This window comes from Uloborus diversus, chromosome 1 (genome assembly GCF_026930045.1).
Source record: "Uloborus diversus isolate 005 chromosome 1, Udiv.v.3.1, whole genome shotgun sequence".
In the NCBI taxonomy this organism is placed as follows: domain Eukaryota; kingdom Metazoa; phylum Arthropoda; class Arachnida; order Araneae; family Uloboridae; genus Uloborus; species Uloborus diversus.
In genome coordinates this window covers 60700883-60725433 of record NC_072731.1, presented here as the reverse complement: position 1 = coordinate 60725433, position 24551 = coordinate 60700883, and the positions used below count along the sequence as shown (strand labels likewise).

At 34.4% G+C, this 24551-nt stretch overlaps 1 protein-coding gene across 1 annotated transcript in view; it reads left to right on the top strand.

The window, feature by feature from the left end:
• Positions 1-5307: 5307 nt before the first annotated feature.
• The window catches only part of LOC129234599 (prostaglandin reductase 3-like), a 63850-nt gene continuing 44606 nt past the window's right edge, over positions 5308-24551 (top strand). Inside the window, exons 1-2 of the mRNA XM_054868623.1 lie at positions 5308-5444; positions 10408-10557. Coding sequence (XP_054724598.1) covers positions 10427-10557 — 131 coding nt within the window. The 5' untranslated portion in view covers positions 5308-5444; positions 10408-10426. The remainder of the gene's footprint in view (positions 5445-10407; positions 10558-24551) is intronic.

Genomic DNA, 24551 nt, shown 5'->3' with positions numbered 1-24551 from the left:
GCTCGCAAAAAATATTTTAAAATATCTACAGAAAACTTTTAATTTTTCTGCATCAGACAAAATTTGTTCCAATGTTCCAAGGTAATTAGAACATGAAATATAATTGTTTTTAACTAATTTCATGCCAAAATTTAGGTGAGCCTTCCATTGGAAATTCATTGCTGGTCAGACCATTGTTGAACAAAACTTTTATTCAAATGCATCTCAAATTTTCAAACTAATATAAATATGATTTCCGCAAACATACATCGATGACTCACAGTAGCTTCCCATCGGCGTGCTCTTGTCTTAACTTTAAGATATTACCTCGCACTAGTTTTATAAATAATTTCATCAATTCAACTTTTACGAAAAGAAGTAATTGCAATTTTGCCTGATAATTCTCCAACATAAGATTAAAAAACGGAAAAATAAAATAATAGTTTAAAAAACTAAAAAAAACACGCTTTCGTAGCAAAATGAACTAAAAAGTGAAAAATAATCTTTGGATGATAGTAGTTGACCAATCACTTATTTTTAATGTAATACAAAAAAGCGTGGGGGGCTTCTTATCAGTTGTCTTGAATTTCTTCCATTTGTTGTCCAAGCAAAAATATAAATTGACAGCACCCCACGGCTTTTTTGTACTACATTAAAATTAAGTGATTGGTCAATTACTATCATCCAAAGATTATTTTCACTTTTTAGTTCATTTGCTACGATAGCGTGTTTTTTTACTTTTTTAAACTATTATTTTTTATACTTCAATTTCAAAATATTTATAAGAGCGTCCTTCCCTTAAATATCATTTAAGATCGTCTAAACTCCAGTTTTAGATCCCAAATTTTGAAAAATTACAGGGAGAGACTCCCCAATCCCGCTTACACCTTTGAAAAATGATTAAAATTACGTTCTTGGAACTTTGATTTCGAAAAATTACTCGAGGAGGGTCCTTGAAACCCATCCCTATTCTTAAGGTTACCAAATGACCAACAGTCGCATGTTTACGACGTCTACTTTGAAAAATGTCCACTGAAGTGCCCTCGAATGTTCCCTAACCCTATAGCCCAGTCAATGAAGGTAACAAAATAGGCTTTGTCATAACTAATTTAGGGAAAGCTGAATTTTTGCAGGATGTTAGCAAATAAAGTATACACTAAAAAAATACAAAATGCCGACCCCCACCCCTCTTTCTTCCCCCCCCCACCCTCTCCGAAACATTGAAAGAGCAGTACTATGATTATACGCTTTTCGTGTCGCAACTAATTAGGGGAAAGCTGAATTTTAGCAGGATGTTAGTACATAAAGCATACACTAAAAATCCACAAAGTCCCGACCCCCACCCCTCTTGCTTTCCCCCACCCCCTCCGAAACATAGCAAGAGCTGTACTATGATTATACTCTTTTCGTGTCGCAACTAATTAAGAGAAAGCTGAATTTTGGCAGGACGTTAGTAAATACAGAAAACACTAAAAAAACCCAAAGTCCCGACCCCTACCCCTCTTGCTTTCCTCCTCACCCTCTCCGAAACAATTAGACCATCAAGAGCAGTACTATGATTATACGCTTTTCTTTTCGCAACTAATTAAGATAAAGCTGACTTTTTGCACGATGTTAGTACATAAAGCGTACACTAAAACCATAATGTTAATTCTTGGCTAACTATTTAAGCTTTAAGTAAATCAGGAACAGTTTATTTGAACTGAGATTATTTTCTCGCAGCGGATATTATTAACGTTTAATATTGCTTTTGGTTATTATTTTTAAGTCTTATATAAGGGGCCAACTTCTAATATTTCGTTGGTTTGGTCCGAAATATTGTTACAGGGCATTCCACTACAGTGTCCAGACATAGAAGAGCAATCGAACCTAGGCTTTACGACAGATACAGTTTAAAACACATAATGTTTTCAATTGTAAGATATTAATTGGAGAAGTTCACTTGAAGCAGAGGTAATCTTCATGTACTTAGGAATAAGTCTGTTGCATGAAGTATAATGCCAACCCCACACTTCTGGGGGACGTTAAAAACCTAACCAAGTTTGAATCTGGTGTTGATCCTAAAAACTCTGGTGGAAACCTTTAAAAGATGTTGACGAGTGACGTCTGAAGTTGGTGGAAGATTTGATACATCAAAAGTGGACTTTAGGAACATTTTTGCGATTACTTGCTTTTCACAAACTTTTATTCAAACTTGGTTAGGTTTTAAATTTCCAGCAGATGAATGGGTTTGGAAATATATTTCAAGCAATAGACTGATTCCTAAGATCATGACAATTACCTCTGCTGCAAATGAAATTCTCCTACTCATATCTTGCAACTGTAAAACATTGTGTTACAAACTGTAGCTGTCGTAAAAATGGGTTCGATTGTACGTGTATGTGTGAATACTGTAGTAGAATGCATTATAACAATATTTCAGACCAAAGCCAACAAACTGTTAGATGACCCCTTATAAAAAAAAAATTGTAGTAATACAATTTTGATGCTTTTTTTTAATGCAACCTGTTTTTCAGAAACCAGTTGCAACATAGTCCTCGAGTTGTAACATTTCGCAAAACAATGGTGCAAACTGATCAGTTTCATGGGCCGGATGTGACCCGTAAGCTGTAGGTTGGGCGCCACTGGTTTATAATATTGTAAGAAGTTAAAATAAAAGGAATCTCCGGTATCATCATTAGTTTTTAAGCTGTAAGTGTATAATCATAATACTGCTCTTGCAATGTTTCGGACGGGGCGGGGGGGGGGGGAGAGCAATAGGGGTAGGGACTTTGTATTTTTTTAGTGTATAATTTGTATACTAACATCTTGAAAAAAAAAAAATCAGCTTTCCCCTATTTAGTTGGGACACCGAAAAGCGTATAATCATAGTATTGTTCTTGCAATGTTTCGAAAGGGGGGGGGGGGAGAAAGAGGGGGTCGGGGGGTCGGGACTTTGTCGCATTTTAGTGTATACTTTTTGTACTAACATCTTGAAAAACATCCGCTTTCCCAAAATTAGTTGCGACACGAAAAGTGCATAATCATAGTACTACTCTTGCAATGTTTCGGAAAGGGGTGTAAAGGAAAGCAAGAGGGGTGGGGATCGGGACTTAGTATTTTTTAAAGAATACATTACGTACTAACATCTTGCCGAAATTCAGCTATCCCTTAATTAGTTGCGACACGAAGAGCGTGCAATCATAATACTGTTCTTGCAGTGTTTCGTAGGGGATGGGGGGGGGGGGTGTAGAAAGTGGTGGTGGTCGGAACTTTGCATTTATTAAAGAATACATTACGTACTAACATCCTGCCAAAAACTCAGCTTTCTCTTAATTAGTTGCGACACGAAAAGCGTACAATCATAGTATTGTTCTTGCAGCGTTTCGGAGGGGGGGGGGGGGGGAGGGGGGAGAAAAGAGTGGTGGCGGTCGGGACTTTGTACTTTTTTACAGAATACATTATGTACTAACATCCGCCAAAACTCAGCTTTCTCTTAAGTAGTTGCAACACGAAAAACGTATAATCATAGTACTGCTCCGACAATGTTTTGGAGGAGGTGGGAGGGAAAGCAAGAGGGGTGGGGGGTCGGGATTTTGTATTTTTTTAGTGTATATTTTATGTACTAACAACCTGCAAAAATGTAGCTTTCCCTAAATTAGTTGCGACACTGAAACCTTTATTGACTGGTCTACTAAGACCACCACAACAATAATTTCAAAAATTAAAAGTTACAGCCCAGAGATCCTTCTACTAGGCTTGAACAGTTTTTCTTTTTCCGCAAAAAATAACGCAGTTCTCCTGATCTGTGTGCTTATGTTTTTGTGATGCCCCCCCCCCCGTTTTCTAACCAGAAGCTGGATCTGAACTAATGCATGTGTTTGAAAAAAAAAAAGAGCGGCTGTCAATTTACCCCCCCCCCCTCTTCAGTTTCATGACCTCGCGAAGTCCCTACATTTATTCCAAAAGCCCATTTTCGCATTTTTAATTTTATTTATTATTTAATATTTTTGTTTTTTGTATCATCTCTACCATTGTTTAAAACTTAAGTAGGTACATTTTTATCATTTAATCTAGTTTCAATAAATATCTTTTACTTTTATGGGAAAATCAGCTACAAATGCAAGGTTCGTTTTATTCGCATTCGTTTGATAAGAATGATTATTTTAAATGTATCATAAAAACTAAAATTGGGGGGGGGGGGGGGAGGGGGAAGTTATAAATTTTAGAAATATATCTATGCCCCCCTGTCGGGAAAGCTTGTCCCCCCGCGTGCCTCGGATATTTCCTAGCGCCACCACTGTTCAAGAATGAGAAAAGAAAGTGCTTTCATTGTGTTCTTCCTCATTTCAGTAAATATTCTTGCCTTGCGGTCTCTTACAAACAATATTGAATGTAGTAATCCTGTGTTCAGAAGGGGCATTTTTTGTGTTATTGTATTTGTCATTCATAAACTAGTTTCACTCTTACATGTAAAAAAAAGCTCTTAACAGTTGTCCTTAGTTGCGTCGTTTGTGAAACGTTGTTGTTTTTATTTTCATTTTGCCTTAAAATATTTTTTAAAGATATTAATTCCCATAAAAGCGGCAGGTGCTCCGAAAAAGCGGGGGATCAAAAGAAATTAAGAAATTGGGGGAGGTGGGGCGTCCCTAAAGGTGACCTTTTTTATTTCTAAAGTTAGATCATATTAAGCAGTAAGTTACCGCCCTTCAGCCAGGGCTAAGACAGCACTACATATTATTGGAATTTCATATCATTGTTGATTAAAGGACTTTCTTTAGAAATTCTGGTCACGCCCTGGTCACAGTAGCCTCCCTCCTTTCAATTCAAAGTTTTGTGAAATAATAACATGAGAAAAATTGAAAATACACAATTATTGAGTCAATTTTCCTTTCTAAACTAAAAATGTGGAGGAGAAAGGCTCCTTTATTTTTACAAGTGAAGGGGAAATTCCCCCCCCTTGTCTTCCCACATGAGCCGCCTATGGGTTTTATATAAATATATATATTGGTTGCGGTGTTGTTCTAATTCATCAAAAATTGATTTTGAATTCCAATCTTTAGTGTTTTGGGATTTATGAAAGCTTATTTTTCTGTATTTATGTTCGTAATTTCATTTTCTTGCACTTTATAGAATATAATCATTGTATTTAGATATATGAGTTCGTGTTGCGTGCATTTGAAAATCTCATGCGCGCTAGCTAAGTTTTATTTGAGTTACCATGATAGTGTTTCTCTTTTCTTTCTTCCTTTCCTTTTTTTTAAAGCCAATTGGAAGCCAAATCGTCGCCAACAGGAATTTTATTTCCTGCTTTCAAAATTCACTTATCTTCTCACGAGAGAAGACAGACCTACTTCTGTGATTCGGCTGAATGTAAAAGATAGTGTATTTATCAAGAGCTATCGTTTGATATACTTGTAGGGGCGTTTTCGTTCGTTCACACAATCTAGTTTCTTCCGCTGCTTGTCGATTTCTGCTTCCTGCGGGTAAGTTCATTATTATAAAGTCTCTTTATTGAAAGCAAACGATTGCATTCATGGGACGCTCCAAATCTAAATTTTTGGAAAGGAGGAACTTCTCAATTTACTGAATAAAATTAAGAATAATTATTTTCCGTATCGTCAGTAAAACATTGTCGAACAAGAAAAATTTTCACCCCTGATTGTTCCACATTCAGTATTCAATGTATTCACTGATATGGGGGGGGAGGGGGCTATTTGCTTTCTTTACTGACTTCTTAATTTCTAATTTGATCGTCAACTGAACTGACAGTGTAAAGTATATAACCTTAACCCTTAAACCTTAAAAATGATTAATTAATGTTTTTGTGTTTGCAGTGCAAATTTTTTTAATCCGATGAAAATGCCTTTTTTTTTTTCAGTACAATTTTTTTAGCACATCTCATTTCATTTCTGCACAATACCGCCTTGTTATTTCTCCGACACGGAAAAAGCGCATTTTTTTTTCCTCTCTCAGACGATATTGAAGTTTCTGAATTCGTTGAAATTTAAGCTGTGTAGCATTGGATTTTCACCAAATATTATAGAAATATTTTGAATTTTTTTTTTAAATCTTTGAAAGCAATTAGTGCACTAACTTTCACTGATTGATATTGTTGAGTAAGTAACACATCGCATACATCCCCTTCTCTCCTTTCATCTTTTTATACTTTTTAAATTTTTTTGTTGTCTTCCAGCGAACGTGGTGTAACCCTAAGTGACTTACAGATGCAGAAAACTTCTGAAAACACAAATATTAGCAGCCTGAAATAACACTGCGCGGCATAAAAAAAACTTCAAAATGTTTCTGAGACCATTCTTTCTGATTCTTACGTAAAATAACAACTTGAATTCAAATATGACCACCGTTTTCCCTCATCACTCCCATTTTTTTTAATGATGCCCTTATTTTTTTAATTTCAATTTTAGACAGTTTTAAAGACATATTTTTATTTGGAGAGGAAGGGGGCATTATATTAACCATTAAAATTCTTCTGAGGAACTATTGAGGTAAAAAGTTCAAAAGCATGAATATTTGTAATTTTTTGCAAGTTGGGAGTCGCATGGGAGTATTCTCCCTAAATTATTTTAAAAAATCATATAAAACGATCTTTTATTTTCAAGGGGTTAGTTTTGCAGTGTTACATTTATTTTTCAGTGTAAATCCAGAGCATCGGACTCATTCCTATGAATCCATGTCTGAGAAAATTTTCCACGGTGTATGATTTTTTTTTTTGAATCTTGGAAGCACCGCATGATGCATACATGTCGCACCACAGATTTTCAGTACAGAAATTTTCCGTATTATTTATATTTATTTAAGTTGCATTCACGGATACAATTAAGATTAAAAATGAAATTAAGTGTGTTTTAGTATTAACGTACATTTATATTTCTTGGATGGAGATACAACACCCCATTGTTTAAGACGAACAATGGTCTCTACTCATTTTAGTGTTTTGGATAAGTATACTAAATTTAATATTTCCTTATTAAGTTGAATCATAATAAAAAAGCTTACAATTCGTGTATATGACAGTTATTTAATACCCTATAATGTTCTCTTTTTTTTAGTTTTTTCTCTCTTTTGTGCATGGGGGACCTCACTGTTGTGCGCGACATGTTCACAAATTTTTATCAGTGCGGGGGTAAAAGAGGTTGAGAAACGCACCCCAAAGAAGGGACAGATACTATAGTGTCAGTAGATTGTTGTGCCTTATCATATTTATCATAGACACGCTGACCGTGACAGGACGAATTTAATGACACACAGGGCCGATCCTAGGGTGTCGACCACTCGCGTGCAAAGACCTTTTGTGCCGCCCCTCAAGAGCTATTTGCAGATTTTGACTAATCCTTAACGTAAATATAAATATTTCTTTAAATTTTTGTATCAAGTTTTAATTTAAAAAAGAAAAAAAAAAAAACAGAAGAAGGCTGAACTTATTGAAGAAAAGTTTTCTAATAAAAAAACTCATTAGGTATAATTTATAACTTTGAAGAACCAGAGAAGAATAGAGAGATACTAAAATTTACTAGTCGTAAAAACGCATTTTATAGTCTGTCTTCGGTGACATCAGAGGAAAGACGAAGGAGGGGGATAGGGGGGGGGGGGGTCACCACCAGAAAAATTTAGAAATTGGCGTATGAAAAAAAGTTTTAATTAATCTTTGGTTGTGTTTGGTTGCAAGGACAAAATATTTGGGTTTATTCAGGGTCCATGTAGAAATCTTCAAAATTCTCGTCAAATATCGCAATTTTAGGAACTTTTTCGAGACTTTAGGGGAAAGTAATGTTGGAATTCGTTCCTAAAATTATTTCAAAATTGAAGTGGAATTGAAGCTATTTTTTGTGACCGTAGCTTAGGAAGGATCAGCTCTCTTCCCGAAAATTTTCCAAACGAAAAAGTTTTAAACACGAAATTTTGGTTTATCTTTGTTAGCGTTGCTGGAAGGAGGAAGAATCGTTCGTCTCCCATCGAAAGTTTTCGAAACTGAAGTTTAAAACGCAAATTTAGGCTGTTTTGGTGACGATAGGGAATCTGACGGCATTCCTCCAGCAATTTCTCGGCACTATTGTTTCAAAAGCAGTTTTTTGGCTATAATTGGAAACAATAGGAGAAACATGAAAAGATTCCGAATCGAAAATGTTTTCGGAACTAAAATCAATTTTAGGCTGTTTTTGGGAAGGAAGGGTTTTTCGGCTCCCTAGTGGATATTTCTAATGAAAAATTCTCTGAAAAATACAACTATAGACTTTTCTCCACCTCACCTCGATGATTGATGAGGGATGCCCTAGCGCCGTGAAAAGTTACATAAGCCAAGCAGTTCTCCTCGCAAATTTTTTAGAAATTCAAGTTTAAAAATCGTATTTTAGGTATTGTTTGATGACGATTGGACAAAGAGAGGGCGGTAGTTCAGTGTGTCCTCACGAACTGTTTTTTGAAACTGAAGTAATTTCAGGCTACTTTAAATAGGAAGTGTTTGTTGGTTCCACGGAATCGTCTAAAAACGAAATTTTGAGCTATAGTGATTGCGTTGGAGAAAAGGGGAGTCCAGAGTCCTTCCCAAAAGTTCTTCGAAACTGATATTTGAAAAACGCAATTTAAGTTTGTTTTTGAATACGTTTAGTGAGAGGGTAGTGGGATTAGGGGCCTCTCTAAAGAGACTAATTCAGACTATATTTGGTAGTAATGTTAGGTAATGGATTTCGGGACCTCCCCACCGCAAAAATTTCGAAAAAGAAATCAAAAAATGCCATTAAGCAATTTTTGATTACTTTAGGAAGAGCTATCTTCAGAAAACACATTTTGGATTTTGGAGTCATCATAGTTAGACAATGTTTGATTAAGTTAAGGTAGAAGGGGTGAAGAAGAGACTTAATTGGGTTCCTAAGATCGGTGGTTCAACCAGCGAATTTTTTCGAAATTAAAGTCCTAAAAACGCAATTTTAGCCTTCTTTAGTCTCATCAAATAGGTCATGGCCTCCTTTTGGATCTTCGCTTCGGAGCTAAACTTAAATTTGCTACCCGGGGCAAGAGCTCTGTCTTCCTACCTGATCTGAAACCAGGCAATTCATTCGTGATTTTAATTTGAATAAATCGCTGTAAAGAGGGAAAATTACAGAATTTTAGTTCGTCATTCATGTATGTTTGATTCTTAGGGAAGTCGCGATTTTCCATTGTCTCTCCACGCATCCACGATTGTTGAATACAGAATTTGTTGTTTGAAATGCTTGCGAGAGTATCTTGGGGTAAGCATTAATGGCCACCCTCAGTGCTCCCTTTAGAAGGCACCCTTTAATGCTTCAGAAGGGGGCCATTTCCCTCCTTCCTGCATCTATGCCTGATTACCGATTTTGTCACAAATTTTGCAACCAAATGAGGCATGTGTGTAAAGAGTAGATATTAATGGACAATGAACCAACACAATGTGCCCTAAAATTTTGTTTTTCTTAAACTATGCTATGCTGTCGGGAAATCGGCACTTACTTTGACAATTGAACATTTAAAATTCAGCATATTTATTTGACGTATTATAAGTTACCTTGTGAGAAATTCTTGAGGAATTTTGCTTGATTAAAAGAACTATATGATGCGGTATGCGACCACCCCTTTACTTTGGCCGCGCTTGTGCGGTGCACACTCTGCACACCTGCTAGGATCGGCCCTGATGACATAAAGTATATAATTATCTTCAAATAAAGATAGATTGAGTAAACTGCTGTCTCCTTTGTTCTGAAACGATGAAAAGATATTGATGATCAAAAAAAAAAAAAAAAAAAAAGAAGATATCTAAACTATGATTAACTTTTTGCATAATAATGCTGTGTCATATTTGTTTTGTCATTCGTTTTTTGTCAATACTTTTATTGCAATTACTTTGTCACTCAATGTCCAGTCTGAAAAAATGAAGAGGGAATTCAATTGAGTTCAAACGGTCGTTACCCGTTCCAGCTAGCAGCGAATTTTAGGGAGTGGGGTGGGGGGGGGGAGAAGAGAGCCCTCCCAAACGGTTAAATTAGTTGAATTCTTTCATTTATTATTTTTAATTGACTTCTCGCTACCAAGAAGAATTCATTTTTTAGTTATTTAAAAAGAACGCAAATCACATAAGGCATATTTGAATGAAAGCACTTTTGTAAGCAAAAGTTTTGCTGTAGTGAAAGGACGGAGTGGCAGAATACTGAACTCACTGGTTTCGAATTCAAGGAAACATAATATTGCGGGGAGGGGGGATATCCGGGGTGGCAATTTGTGGGGTCACCTCCATCCCTCGACAAATCCCCTAACATTGTAGATATTAGATCAGAGATTGCTCTGCTGCTGGTCTGGATCGAAAAAACAAAGCTGACTTCCGGGCACCATCCAAGCTATTAAGGTACGGGGGACTCTAAAGTGTAGTATAGTTTAGCTTACCTCAAGTTTTATTTTTGTTTATTTCTTTTTCAGTGGTAATCTCTCCTTTATAATGGCTACTTTGCCGAAGACATTCCAGAAGCTTGTTGTACACAAGCTTACATCGAATTTCCGAGAAGCTGTCAAAATAGAGACTGTCAATATGTGCCATCCGAAAAATGATGAAATATGTGTCAAAAACAAGTTAGTCAAAGTTATCTTTCTTATTTATCCTCTCCCCCCCCTTTTTTTTTTGAAAAGAAGAAGAAGAAGCTAAATCGTAACATCCGGGTCAAAAAACAACAACAACAACAAAAAGAAAAAAAAAAGGAAAGAAAGAAAAAAACGTTTGTAGTTCTACAGAGCAAACTGACTCTTAACTAGGCTGACCAAAACTCAAACGTATTATTGTTAGTTATCAATAAATGATTTAAAAATCAATCAAATTGATTGATATATCATATTTTTGAAGACTCGGTGTAATTTCGTGATTTAGTGGTTTTAAGGAACTCCACCCTCTGCTCGCTGCCGATCACCAACCCTTGCAGATTGAATCACAATCTTATGTGGTTCGCGAAAATTTAGAGCGCTTGTTAGGAAGAATCAAATTAAAATGCGCGTTACGATTAGAACAAACTAAGAAATCCGCTCCCCTTCCTTTGAAAATATATTTTCAGTAAAAAACTCATGCAATGAGAAAAATGTTAATTTCCGCCAAACGCGAAAACAAAAAGAACTTGATAAAAATACGTATAAAAAAAAACCCCGCTGTAAAGAGCAATCCCTCCCCCTCCCCGGGTCAAAACTAACTTGTAACTAATTTCACAGTTGTAGGTGCTAAGTAGGGCTGGGTGATGCATCGATGCATAACCAAAAACTGGTGTACATCTTACATCGACAAATCGGTTTAGAATTTTTTCAAAACCGATGTATCGATACTGCTCCGATGTACAGACACCTGTCCAGAGTTGCTGCTATTTTAATCTCTAATTGTTTCACACAAATGTTAATAAGCAGTGTGTCAATCCAATCTGGTTTAACAATGAAGGTGCGAAGAGTTAGAACTTCATTTCTCCCAAAACATAGACGAAAGGCATGCTAATGAACTAGAAATTATCATATAGTCACTTGCGAGAAAAAAAGCAAAATTAGAGAGCAAAATAGCAACAAAAATTGCAACGTCTATTTTGGTATTACAAGAAGTGGAGTTCCTTGCACGGATGTCACACGGGTCGGCGTAGTGTCATCGCCCCCCCCCCCCCGAAAAGACTTTATAACTGTCTTACGTAAATATGAAATTCATATAATTTTCAGAAACAACTCTATTTTAGTGGAATAACAAAATTTGGAAGACAAATATAAACTGCGAATCCATTTTATGCAAAATTTTCCCTAGATGATATATGTAACCCCCCCTCTCCTTGCAATACTCGGCACTTTATTTTTGTTAAATTCATTAAATATAATTTAAGATATATTGGTAGACATTTTCATAATTAAAGAATTCCGGTTCGGCCCCTCTCTCCCGCTACTCATAACAAGGAACCTTTTTTTAATGAAAGAATATGAGAATGGAGAGCATGACTTAGCGTCCATTTGCTTACATCTTTTTGCATTGAAAAAATAGGTTCATTGTAATCTCAAAACGTGTTTCTACATTTTTCACTAATTTGCGCTTTTAGCACTGCTTTATGATATAATAAATTTCTTTCTGGTTCTGAAATCTGTTAATTCGTACCTGGCATGACATGTAATTTTTCTACCTTGTGCGTATTTTGTGAAACTTAAACAAGCGAGTTTAGTTAAAAAAAAAAAAAAAAAACTTTCATACTTCCATTGTGATGCACGCTACATCGCGATGTAGGGTTGGCGATGCATCACGATGTAGAAATTCCTACATCTCCCAGCTCTAGTGCTAAAGAGCTCCTGAGCATAGCAAAACGGCCATTTTCTACGTTTAAAAAGTCGTTACCAAATTCGTGGTCTCAAGTAACATTTTTTTTCTTTAGCTCCGTGTTTAAATTGAGTGTAGTTAAGACTTTTTCAAAATAAGAAACTCTTATATCTACTACTCGAACTAGTTTCAAAAATTGGAACAAGCTTAATCTGATGCAGAAAAATGAACTCTTTCGAATGATATAGAATGTCATGCGGTGTGGGAATATATTTCATCTCTTCAATAGACAATTTATGTGAAACTTTAGTTTTAAAAATTAATTACAATGACTCTAATTCGAAATTAAGGAAGAAAAAAAAAACCCGCTCCAAGGTGAAAACACCCATGGCTCGAAGTAATTTTGTACCAAATTTCAAGGATGTAGATGATATGGGGTCTCCTGGGCGCAGACACGTTACAGAAATCTTTTCACAATTTCTTTGATTTCCATTTATTTATTATTATTTTTTTTATATATTCAGAGATACGCCACAATGATACTGGTTGTGGTTGGGTCTGCTGCTAAAGCGCCAAACTTTTTTCTTTCCTTTGGCCAAAATGTTACCTAACTTTCAATAAATTGTGCTTGGAAATCGTACTTTCCCTGCATTTGTTTCTAGTTTTTATTTTGAAAGAAATTGGGGTTGTTCACGGACCGTTCACAAAATTCTGAACTTCAAAAACAGACATTACACAAAATTTCGAACTCTAAACAGGTACTTTTCAGAAAATTCTTAAGTCCAAAAACGAAAATCTAGCTGTACCTTACTTACAATTCTACTTAAAATGATTATTTTTTTTTACATAAATTTCAGAAACTTTTTTCTTGAAACTAAATTTCCCATAACTCAGTAAGTTGCAAAAAAAAAAAAAAAAAAAAGAAAGAAAAACCTCCTGGATAATCCCTTATTTCGTAAATTTTGTTTGTGCAGTTCCACTAAAGAAAAAGCAACTAAACGTTTCAAAGGTTAGTTATTTTCCCCAATCATTTTCAAACATCCCCACCCCCCTCCTTTGCCAAGACTTAGAGCAAGAAAAATATCGCTCCGTTTGAATAAATGGTTTCCGAATGGACTATCTTGTACATATACTTTTGTTGCCGCAATACCAATAGCGCAGTAGAACAAACTTTACAGAGATAACAGCTTTTTTTCTCTCTTCCAATCGTTTTCCTGCTGACAATTTTCACGTAATATGAAAGTATTACATTTCGAAATTTTGCGCTAAAACCTAATGTCATAGAATTATTTATTAAAATATGTACAAATCTAATTTGAAAATTACATTATTTTGCAAATTGCTGTTTCGTTAAGAGCATTTTGAAAATACAACTGCAATGTGCATTGCATTTCTCTTTCTTTTGCATTTTAAATACTGTTTATCAAAGACTACTTTCTACTGGAATATTGACTTGAAAGAAAATAGATAAGTATTATAAAGAGGCGATTAAAATAACAATGGAATAATGAATCGATAAATAATTTAATTATCAGAATTGTATAATCATGTCTGACAGACTTCTAGCAATTTACCTTTGAAAAAACATTTTTTCCCCTTCTCTTTTATTGTGTTTTGTTTTTACTGGTAAAATCAACCTTGAACTTATTTGCCTATTTTTTTTCTTAAATTTTCAGTTTTTTTTTTTTTTTTTTTTTTTAAATTTACGGTTTCTGTTTGAAAAAGTTTCGAACATTTTAGTGAAAAAGAAGTTATTTTTAATTTTTTGTAAAACTTTACAATTTTTTTTCTCTTAATTTTCCTATCTTTTCCTTAATTTGATTTACCAAATTTTTAGGATTCAATTTTAGGGTGTTTCAAAAATTCTGTGGTACTTAAATTCATTTGATTAAACTTTTGTTAGAACATGCAGTCAGGGTTCGTACTCAATTTCAGAAATAAAATGAAGGAGTTTTGGAGGAGTTTTGAAGGAGTAAAATGAAATTTTGAAGGAGTACTAATGGGCGTCATTAAATGATGTCGCCTTTTTTTTTATTTGACCTCCTTCTCCTTTATCCCAAAGTGTCACACTTCACGTAACTCCTCCTCTTGCCACATGTCATATTTTTTTAAACATATTGTTACAATAACTGTGTGATGTCACTTTTTTTCACCCTCTCTCTTCCCCTTGTCACAATTTCATGAACCAGTTTCCCCCTCAAGGCATAGCATCACTAGTGGATGACCCTTTTTACAATATCATAACTGCAACCTACAAAACAACTGTTTTTTAACATAATCACTTACTATAGTATATCTACTTATGTATTTTTAAATATTTGAAAAATTATTAAGACAAACTGACTTTTGCTGTTGAGAGTGTGGTGGAGGGAAAAGCAATAACAATAAAACTTGAAAAAAACAGCCAAGCACCATTTAAGCATGTTTTACTTCATTTATGAAATGTCTTAGTCATCTAATAATATTTTCACCTTCAACTTTTACGACTTCTATGCTCAATTTGTAAATCACACCTTTATGAAAAAATTAAATATAAGAAAGAACTACATCAAAATCATCCCATTGACAAAATTAGTTGTTGACTGAAATATTTTAAGTTACTGCCATAGAGGAAAATTATGTACTCTTGAACTAAAAAGGAAGGAGTTTTGAAGGAGTTAAAACCAAAATGAAGGAGCTTGAAGGGACCTTCAAAAATATTTCCTAAATGAAGGAGTATTGGAGGAGTTTTGAAGGAGCGTACGAACCCTAGCAGTGAATTTTTTGGCTGTTCATAGTTCCGTGTAAAAAAACGCAGATAACCATAATCATCTTTAGTTTTTTCTAAAAGAACATTTATAGTATTCCAGTGGACAATTTCATGGAGAATATTTTAACAATTGCATTATTTAGTTGCCGTCTCAACATCACCCTTTTTTTCTTTCTTTTTCTTATCACTTCTTTCAGTTACCGCAACCGCATTTTGATTTTCTCATATTTTTACTTCCTTTTACAAAAAAGGAAGTATTGTATTCGCGAAAAAATTTTCACTCAAAAATCGGCCTTAATTTCTATTTTGCTCAACCTCGAATGAATGTTTTTTTTTTTTTTCGACTCGGACCACACGTGGATATATGCCTAGGAACGTACAGACACCCGAAATATACATTTTGACGATCTCTGAGTTAATTACAACGAGTTTTCTCGTGACGTCTGTATGTACGTATGTATGTGCGTATGTGTGTATGTATCTCGCATAACTCAAAACGGTAACTCCTAGAAAGTTTAAATTTGGTACGTAGACTCCTAGCGGGGTCTAGTTGTGCACCTTCTCTTTTGGTTGCATTCAAATGTTCCTAAAGGTGTCTTTTGCCCCTTTTTTGGGGGAAATCATTGTTAATTTCGATGTAAACTCAAGTGGTGTTTTAATTTGGCGGACACTTGGCGATATATCGCCAGTCTTTTGGTCGCCAAGTTTTGTCGCAAACTTGGCGACAAATTTGGAGATTTTTTTCAAAAATCTGGTTTCGATTTGGCAACTGTTGGTGATATTTAGAGAGTAAACTGTTGAATCACATTAAAATTGCCAATAATGGGACAATGACATTAAATTGGAGTAAAAGGAAGTCATGTGATGGACACATCAGCTCGTTTTTTTTTTTTTAAATCTTACCATTTCCTCGAATTATGAGCTATAACTTAAATTAAGAGTGGACGGAAGAAGGCAAAATGTTGTTTTTTGTTCTAGTTGAATTCAGTATGGCAACACTGCGTGTTTGTAGAGTAAAATTTGTTTCTTTATTTAAACAGGTCGTTCACAACGAATCTCCCAAAAGTTTCATTATATATTAAAATGAAAAGTATCTTCAAAGAAATTGTGAAATTCCGTCTCTAGCGGACCTGCGTCCAGGAGATCTCAAAGCACCTGCAGCCTTGAAAATCGGTACTAAATTACTTCAACTCCGTGTGTTTTTTAAATCTCGAATTAGTGATTTTGTAATTAATTTTTTAAGATAAAGGTTTATATAAATTGTCTTTTAAAGATATGAAGGATTTTCTACACCTCTCAACGTTCTATGTCACTCGAATGAGCTTTTTTTTCTGCATGAGGTCAGTGGCGGAGTCAGACGATCCTGTTGGGAGGGGCGATTGAGTAATGCATCAGGGGGGGGGGGATGACTAAAGAAAATAAAATTAAAAAAAAAAAAACTTTAAGAAATGAAGCATGATGTTTTTTTTTTTCGAATAATGTAGATCGTTCAAAGAGTTTGAATGAAAGTTATAAGTGTTTCGAGTACCACACACACACACACAAGAATGAAAAATTGAAAAAAAAAAAAAAAAAAAAAAAATCTACTCATATTCTGGATCCATTATCCAAATTAAACCCTTCAACTTTTGATTCGTTTGAGGACTCGTGAACTATTTTCAGTGGCCATTTAAGTCCTGAATTGTACTTTTCTCCTTATAAAACAAGAGGTTGTAGTAACGAATAAATACCTTTGTGCTGAAAATTCAAAAAATCAGTAATCCAACGTCAGAAAGCACAAATATTGCAATCGGATGAAAAGTCATCCGAGAAGTTTTCTCGGATGACTTTTCATCCAGAAGCTCACATTTCTTTGCATTGAAAAAGGCGTTCCTTATAACACCGAAACACGTGTCTGCAATATTTTGCAATATTTGTGCTTTCTGACGTTGGATTACTGATTTTTTGAAGAGGTTGTAGTATCAAGATATTAATAAAAAAAATCTTTCTCTCAGTATTGGATAAAGATAAAGGGACCGCTCAAAATCCCATATTTGTTTCCCCATTCGAAGAAGATTTAGACTACTTGGTGGTTGATAAGAAAAAGGGAGGTTTGGAGGTTGGAGGACCTCCTACGGAAAATTTTGAAATTTAAGGGTATATTTTCGAAAAAACAATTGTTTGTTATATCTTTGATTTCTTTAAGGGAAGGTATGAGATTCAGGAATTCTCCCCAGTCGTTTTTTATATTAGAGCATCAAAAACGCAGTTTTTTATATCATCAGTGATGCTAAAAACCACGGGGTTCGGTGGTTTTCCCCCGGAAAATATTTTTGGAATTGAAGTCCTAAAAATGCAATTGTAGACCACATTCGATGACGTAGCAGAAGACATGGGATTCAGAATTTTTCCCCAGGAACTTTTCGATGTAGGAGTTCCAAAAACGCTGTTTTAGACGATCTTTGAATTATGTTGAAAGATGAGGAAAGAAGGACATGGGGGCTAATCTCCGGCAGATTTTCGAAATTGAAGTCCTGAAAACGCAGTTGTAAGCCATTTTTTATGACGTAGGGGGAAGGAATGTTGTTTGGAACTTTTCATCGGAACTTTTTTGACATTGGAGCCTTGACATGCAATGGTTGACCATCTTTGGTAGTGCTAATGGAAAGGATGGGGTCAGGAGCTATCCCTCAACTTTTCGATATTGAAGCTTCAAACACAACGTTAATGAATCTTCATTGATGTTAGGAGAATGGCTCGTGATCGGGGGCTCTCTCCCGGAATTTTTTCAGAATTGAAGTTCTAAACACGTAACTGAAGTCCCTCATTAACGACATTTTCGAAAAATTTTCCGATTCCGACGATTTGTTTCGAAATTGAAGCTCTAAATATTCAAAATTCTCGCGATCTTCGATGGCATTGGGGAGAGAGGGTTTAGGGACTCTCCCCTGGAAAAGTTTTGGAATTAGTCTTAAAAATATAGCTGTAGATGATTTTTCGTGATGTGTTGGGGGTGAGGGAGAGTTTGGTGACCTTTTCCCAGAAGTTTTTTGAAATTTTAAACCTTTTTTTTTCGGGGGGGGGGGGGAGAGGGCCGATCACTCCAATTGCCACTCCCCCCCCCCCGTGGATCCGTGCGCCACTGCACTATAGGTTAAACTTGCTCCATTTTTTTCAATTTATACTAATAATATAAAGCTGAAGAGTTTGATTGTTTGAACGCGCTAATCTCAGGAAATACTGGTTCGAATTGGAAAATTCTTTTTATGTTGAATAGTCCATTCATTGAGGAAGGCTATAAGTTATAACTTACATTGATATTTTAATTAGAAAAAGTTATTCATTGTTTTATGTGATTTTCAGCAGTTTTCAGCAGTAGGGCACGTTTAGGAGGGCACGTTTACGGGGATTTTTTTTCAATGAATTTTCTTTTATGTTTTGACCCTAGGAAATTTTAGATATTGTGGTTTTATGAAGCAGTTAATGAAGTCAAAATTTGTATATTCAATTGATGCTCAGCTCGTGTTTCAACCGCAAAAAAATGTTTTTTCAGTCCCAGTCGGTTGCGTAAACTTTCCCCAAACACGGAGCAAGTTTACGCATCGAGTGGGTCCCGTTTACGCATGATAAAAATGATATTAAGGAGTAATTGATATTGTAATATTGATATTTAACCAAAATTTAAATGTTTTATTTCTCTTAAAACACTCTGAAAATAAGAAAATCACAAGTAAGTAATCAAAGAACATTTTATAGGCTAAACTGAGCTTATTGATAATTTATAAAAAAAATTTGGAAAAAAAAATAGAACCGAATTCAAAATTGCTCTAAAAAGTGAAAAATAATTTTATTCTTTAAACACCATCGATAATACTTTTAAACATAATTTTTGAAGTTGGCGCAAAAACGATCGATAAAATCATTTACAGCCATAACTCAACTACAAGTATAAATTTAACCAGGTCCAGTTTCTTCACTGCCACATGCATTACGCATTGATGACAGCATATTTGAGTAACGATATAAATGTTTCGTTCCTAACTTTGGATGATTTTTTGATAAAAATATGAACGAAGCATGGTTACAATGGATTTTACTTTTTGTTTTTGCGCCAACTTCAAAAATTATGTTTAAAAGTATTATCGATGGTGTTTAAAGAATAAAATTATTTTTCACTTTTTAGAGCAATTTTGAAGTCGGTTCTATTTTTTTTTCCAAAATTTTTTATTTCATTCTTTTTAGTGTAAATGTAGATATTTCAGTAAAAGTAAGAAGTTACCTAGTAAGAAGTTCTGCTCTATATCACTGTATTGCTTTAGAAAAGCCTTTATTCAAAATTATCATTACAATTACTATTGATGTTACTGTTATATGGCACCAAACTTTTATAAGAATGAGTTTCATATTGTCGCGTAGATGAAGATAGCGAAGACAATGTGAAAGCCAAATGAAGCGAATACTCGTTAGTCTCAACTCGAGATCTTTATTCAGAACCACGAATGAACGTTATATCTCCTTATATACAACTTGAGAAAGTGCTGGAACTTTCCAGACTTGGAAAGATACAGAAATTAACAGAACATTCGAGAAAAAACGGGAAACAGTAGAAACGAAATTTTAGTAAAATTCACTTTGTCCTAGTCGGGATTTGAACCAGGGCCGCTCGTGTGGGAGGCGAGAATTCTACCACTGAGCCACCGTTATCCACGGATGAAAAGTGCGAACTTCGCTACAATATCATTTAATAGGGAAATTGCATAAAATTTACTGTTTTTTTGCCCATAACTTTTTTTCTAAAGAACAAATATGGTCAAACAAAGTAATGGGACCTAAGTTGAGCCATCCCCTATCCATTAAAAAAAGAATCATCAAAATCGGTTCACTAGGTGAGACGCTATGAGTGGACAAAAAAAAAAAAAAAAAAACATACATACGGTATGAACTGATAACCGCCTCCTTTTTGAAGTCGGTTAAAAATAGAAACTGTTTAGTCATCTTCTTCATCACTGTTAGATTTTACCAAGGCTTCACTCGATGCGCGTCTTATCAGGCTCAGTCATTTCTCAATAGATCAAAGACGCCGACTTGCTCGCAAGAGTGCGCTGTAGTATAACCGGGCGATCCTTTGTTTACATTAGTTAACGTTAGTGATGTGCCGGATCGTTAAAAAGTAGATCCGCGGATACGGATACGGATCTGTATCATTAGTGTTAAGATCCGCGGATACGGATACGGATCTCATTTTTGTTTTACCCAATTCAACTATCCAAGTGTAAAATTTCTTAAGGAATGTATTCCCGTCAGAATAATGGCAGTTTCTTCAAAAAATGTCAACTGCGGCAAAAATATAATCAAGACTGATTTACTCTTTAAAGAAATCTCCGTTAAAATTGAGTTAGAGTTGGAAGGAATGGATCAGCGCTGCATTAATGCTTAGATGGAATGTGAAAAATTATTTCTTACTCGGTAGATATAGGATACAGGAGCAAGAGTGTAAAGCTGCTACTGGACAGGCTAGAAATAATTTTTCCTATTTTATTTCAGCATAAATGTAGCGCTGACCCATTCCACCGAGCTTCTCCGACCGACGAAATACAGTGCCGGGAACACCTTTACAAACCGTAAATAGAGAATTTAGTCTCACTTTTTTTCAAAGGATGCCGAGAAAAACAAAAATGAAGAATAACAGAAACCCCAAATCAATAACAAAAACTAATATTAAATTAAAAATAAAAAAATAATAATAAATTAAAAAAAAATAATAATAATAAATAAAAAAATGTCCCAGAGAGCCGGACTCATATTAAGATGAATTTCGCGGGTCAGAACACACATTTGTTAACATATGAACTGACAGCAGGTAAATATTTTAAATCATTTAACTTTTTCTCCTTATCTTCCGACTGTGAAATTGCTACCAATCACGCGTATAACGGCTTAGAATTGCATTTAAAATTTACTTAACAAGATTCCAGCTCCTACTGTATATAAGTTGAAAGTTTCAAATAAATATCAAACGCAGAAAACTTCGTTCTTTCAATTAGGGCCAACATTTTCAACGTACGGGTAAATTTTTACTACCATAATAGTTAAAAACGCTAAATCGGTTTTCAATTAATATCTCCGGTAAATTAAGTTCTACTAAAACGAGGTCAAGCTAAGAACACTTTCGATCAAGTCACCTTTTGAACGAAAAATGAACTATCAAAATCGGTTCATCTGTTTAGGAGCTACGATGCCCCTTTTAAAACTTATTTCTCCTTCCTTTTTGCAACGGGGGGGGGACAAATTGGCTTCTGAAATGATACCTTATAATTTAAATAGGGAATAAAACCAAATTTAAACGGAATTTAAGTTTTTTTATTCAAAAATTAAAAAAAAATTAGAATAGAAATGATCCATTTAAGATCCGTTAAAAAAGTAACGGATACGGATACAGATCTTTATTTCCCTCGGATATCCGCGGATACGGATATCCGGAACATCACTAGTTAACGTATTATTTGTGCTGTTAAAAGGGAGGTTTTTTCTATCTTTAACGTAAAATTTCATTGATATGGTTAACCGATGAGTAGTACACGGCGAATTGATGTCGGAACGGCGTATCTGTTCTGTTTTTCAGAGATTTTTTTTTTCTTTTTTCTTTTCAGGTAAAGCTGATCCCAACTCAATATTCAACTATTTCTCATTGGTTTTCGCTTCTGGCAAAATATACGGATTCATCCCTGAAGCTTATGCCTTATTTTATTATGCCTTATTTATTAAATAAATGCTATTTGAATTATTTTGGGATTACGCAGGGCTTGGTTACCGCACAGGTATCTTAGGCCTGGCCTGGGGCCCCCTCTTCCGTAGGGGCCAAAATGTTTTTAAAAACTTATGAATCGCAATGAAAAATCATGTATTTTTGTGAAAATAATCAAATTCCTCTTTTGGATAAATGTTAAACATTATTTTAACATTATTTCGCTTTGACTGAAAGTGATGAATACAAGGGTGCCTCAAAGCATTTTGAGCCTTGGGCCTCACGTTTAGTTAGTCGGGCCTTGGGATTACGTAACATTTTTGAGACATTTAAGGTGAGTTAATATCGAGAACGGTTTAAACATTACTCTTCTAGGAAGGAATCCTTGCTGTTTATAAATTATATTGTCTTTTACTGCATATTTAAAAGAGGTATTTAATGGCACAATCACCAAGATTTTAACAATAATCATTTTATTTCACAATATCGGTAAGAATGCAATACATATTGTCTCTTTGGATCTTATTTTGTTATAGGCACGTCACTTGACTTGGTGAGTTTTCTTTCTACCTTGGCGAAAACTGAAGAAAAAAAAAAAAAAAAAAATTACACTTATATCATCGTCGGCGAAAATTAAAAAGTAAAGCGTGCATCGTCATAAAAATGTTATGATTGTTCCTTTTTCTAGTTTTAAAAATTTACACACTTTCAATTTCTACTTATGACTCGGTTAACTTATTCAGCTGATTATGTCACATAGTGATGGAGAACTTAAATTGATTTGATGAAATATGTTAACGAGATTTTTGATGTTATTTTAAAAGTTCGTTTTTTATTTGGCGAATTATTTTACTTTGTTTTGGTTAAAAATCCATGAAAAAGACAAAATAGCATATTGTTTAGACAAATAAATAAATTAGATCGTCGAAAGGCATTCAAAGTTTTATTACATAATCCTCCCATTAAATGAAACGAGACACGAAACGACATTAAAAGTAACGACATTTCAGTAAAATGTAGAATGATCCGCTAAACAAACTGCTCGATAATAAAAAAGGCTTCATTTTATGGAAACCAAAAAAAAAAAGCTAATATGGGGACAACAAATAAAATGAAAAGTAATCGCCCAGATTTGAAATGCATCGTGACGCACATATATGTAATCTTTTGGCGTCAGAAAATTAGACAAAAAATTTGGCAACATTATATTTCTTTCCATTTAATGCTCACATTAAAATCATGGGGTAATTATCTCGGCGCGAACATGGCGAAAACTTTTTCTGTTGCTAAAATTTTGCCGCAAATGTTTATTCTTCTAACATTTCAATGGAACTTTTATTGTTTTTTGAGCAATCACGATTGCTTATTGCTTTCATTTGACCGTCCTTAATGTCTAGTTCCTTTTTCAGAATGGACCAGGAGCCTCTGCAGCACCGCCGTCCACCGGAGGACGGAGCTGCTCCTCTGGTCCTAGCCTCCACTAGCAGCACTGTCCACTGGAATCCCTTCCTCCTAGGCGGTGTCCTGCATACACACACTCCTACATACACACACGTCTACACACAAACAAGTCCTTACACACATACACACACGTAACCGCCCAGGAGGAAGGGCAGACTTGGGAGGACATGTGAGCCGTTTCTGTAAACAATAGCCTCCAATGAGTAAGGTCCTGTTGCAACTCGTGATTGCGAAAAACATAATTCGAATTCAAAATATCAGAATTCAAATTATATATATATATATATATATATATATATATATATATATATATATATATATATATATATACATATATATGAATATATTAATATCTTTTTAATTAATTCATATATTTATTTGGCGAATTATTTTACTTTAATTGATCTTCGACTAGATTTCCGTAACGTGGATGCTTTTTAAAACCGTTTAATTTAGAAAATTATATAATTTGGCAAAAATTTTTAAAACGCGCCAAATGTTTCATGTATGTTAATTTTTTCAATACTTTTTACTATAATGATGCTTTTTTTCTAAATGCTGTAAAATAGGAATATGTAAAAACCTTTAAATGAAAAGCTCTTATCGTTTTTTTTTTTTTTTTTTTGAAATTTTTATTGGCATGTTTTTCCTGGTCAACTCATTGTTGTTTTAATGTACTTTTAAATGATTTAAATTTCTTGTTCTTTAACAGACAACGTTCTCCTTAAAGACATAAATTGTAATTCATAATGATCGATACTAATGATCAGTTTCATGGATAAAATTTTATTTGATATGTATTTCTACATATTTTTCTCTTAAAATAATTGTATCTCTGTGCATTTTTGGTGCATTTTGTTAGTTCTTATTGTGAAAAATAAACATATCAAATTGAATTATTCACCAGTTTTAGAATATGTCTTTAAAAATAACTGATTTTAAGTTCAACTTTAAAGTAAAAAAAAAAAAAAAAATGCTAAAAGCTTTTTGAATGTTTCCATAAATATATTTATCAGTTGTGCTTGAGGAAGCACATTTAACTCTTGCATAATAAAACTGAAAAAATATTTTTCGTCAATTCAATTTATTGAGCATCTTACTACTATTATATATACGAAAGTTTGTCTGGATGTATGAATGTATGGATGTTTGTTACTCTTTCACGCAAAAACTACTGAACGGATTTTGATGAAACTTGACAATAATATAGCTTATGCATCAGAATAACACATAGGGTAGTTTTCGCTCCGTTATGGGAGGCAAACCCCCTTAGGGGGGCAATAAAATACAATTTTCGTGTAAATTCTCTAATATAGGGATGAAAAAATATTTGCACATATTTACATTATATGTCCATCGAAAGCTCTGAT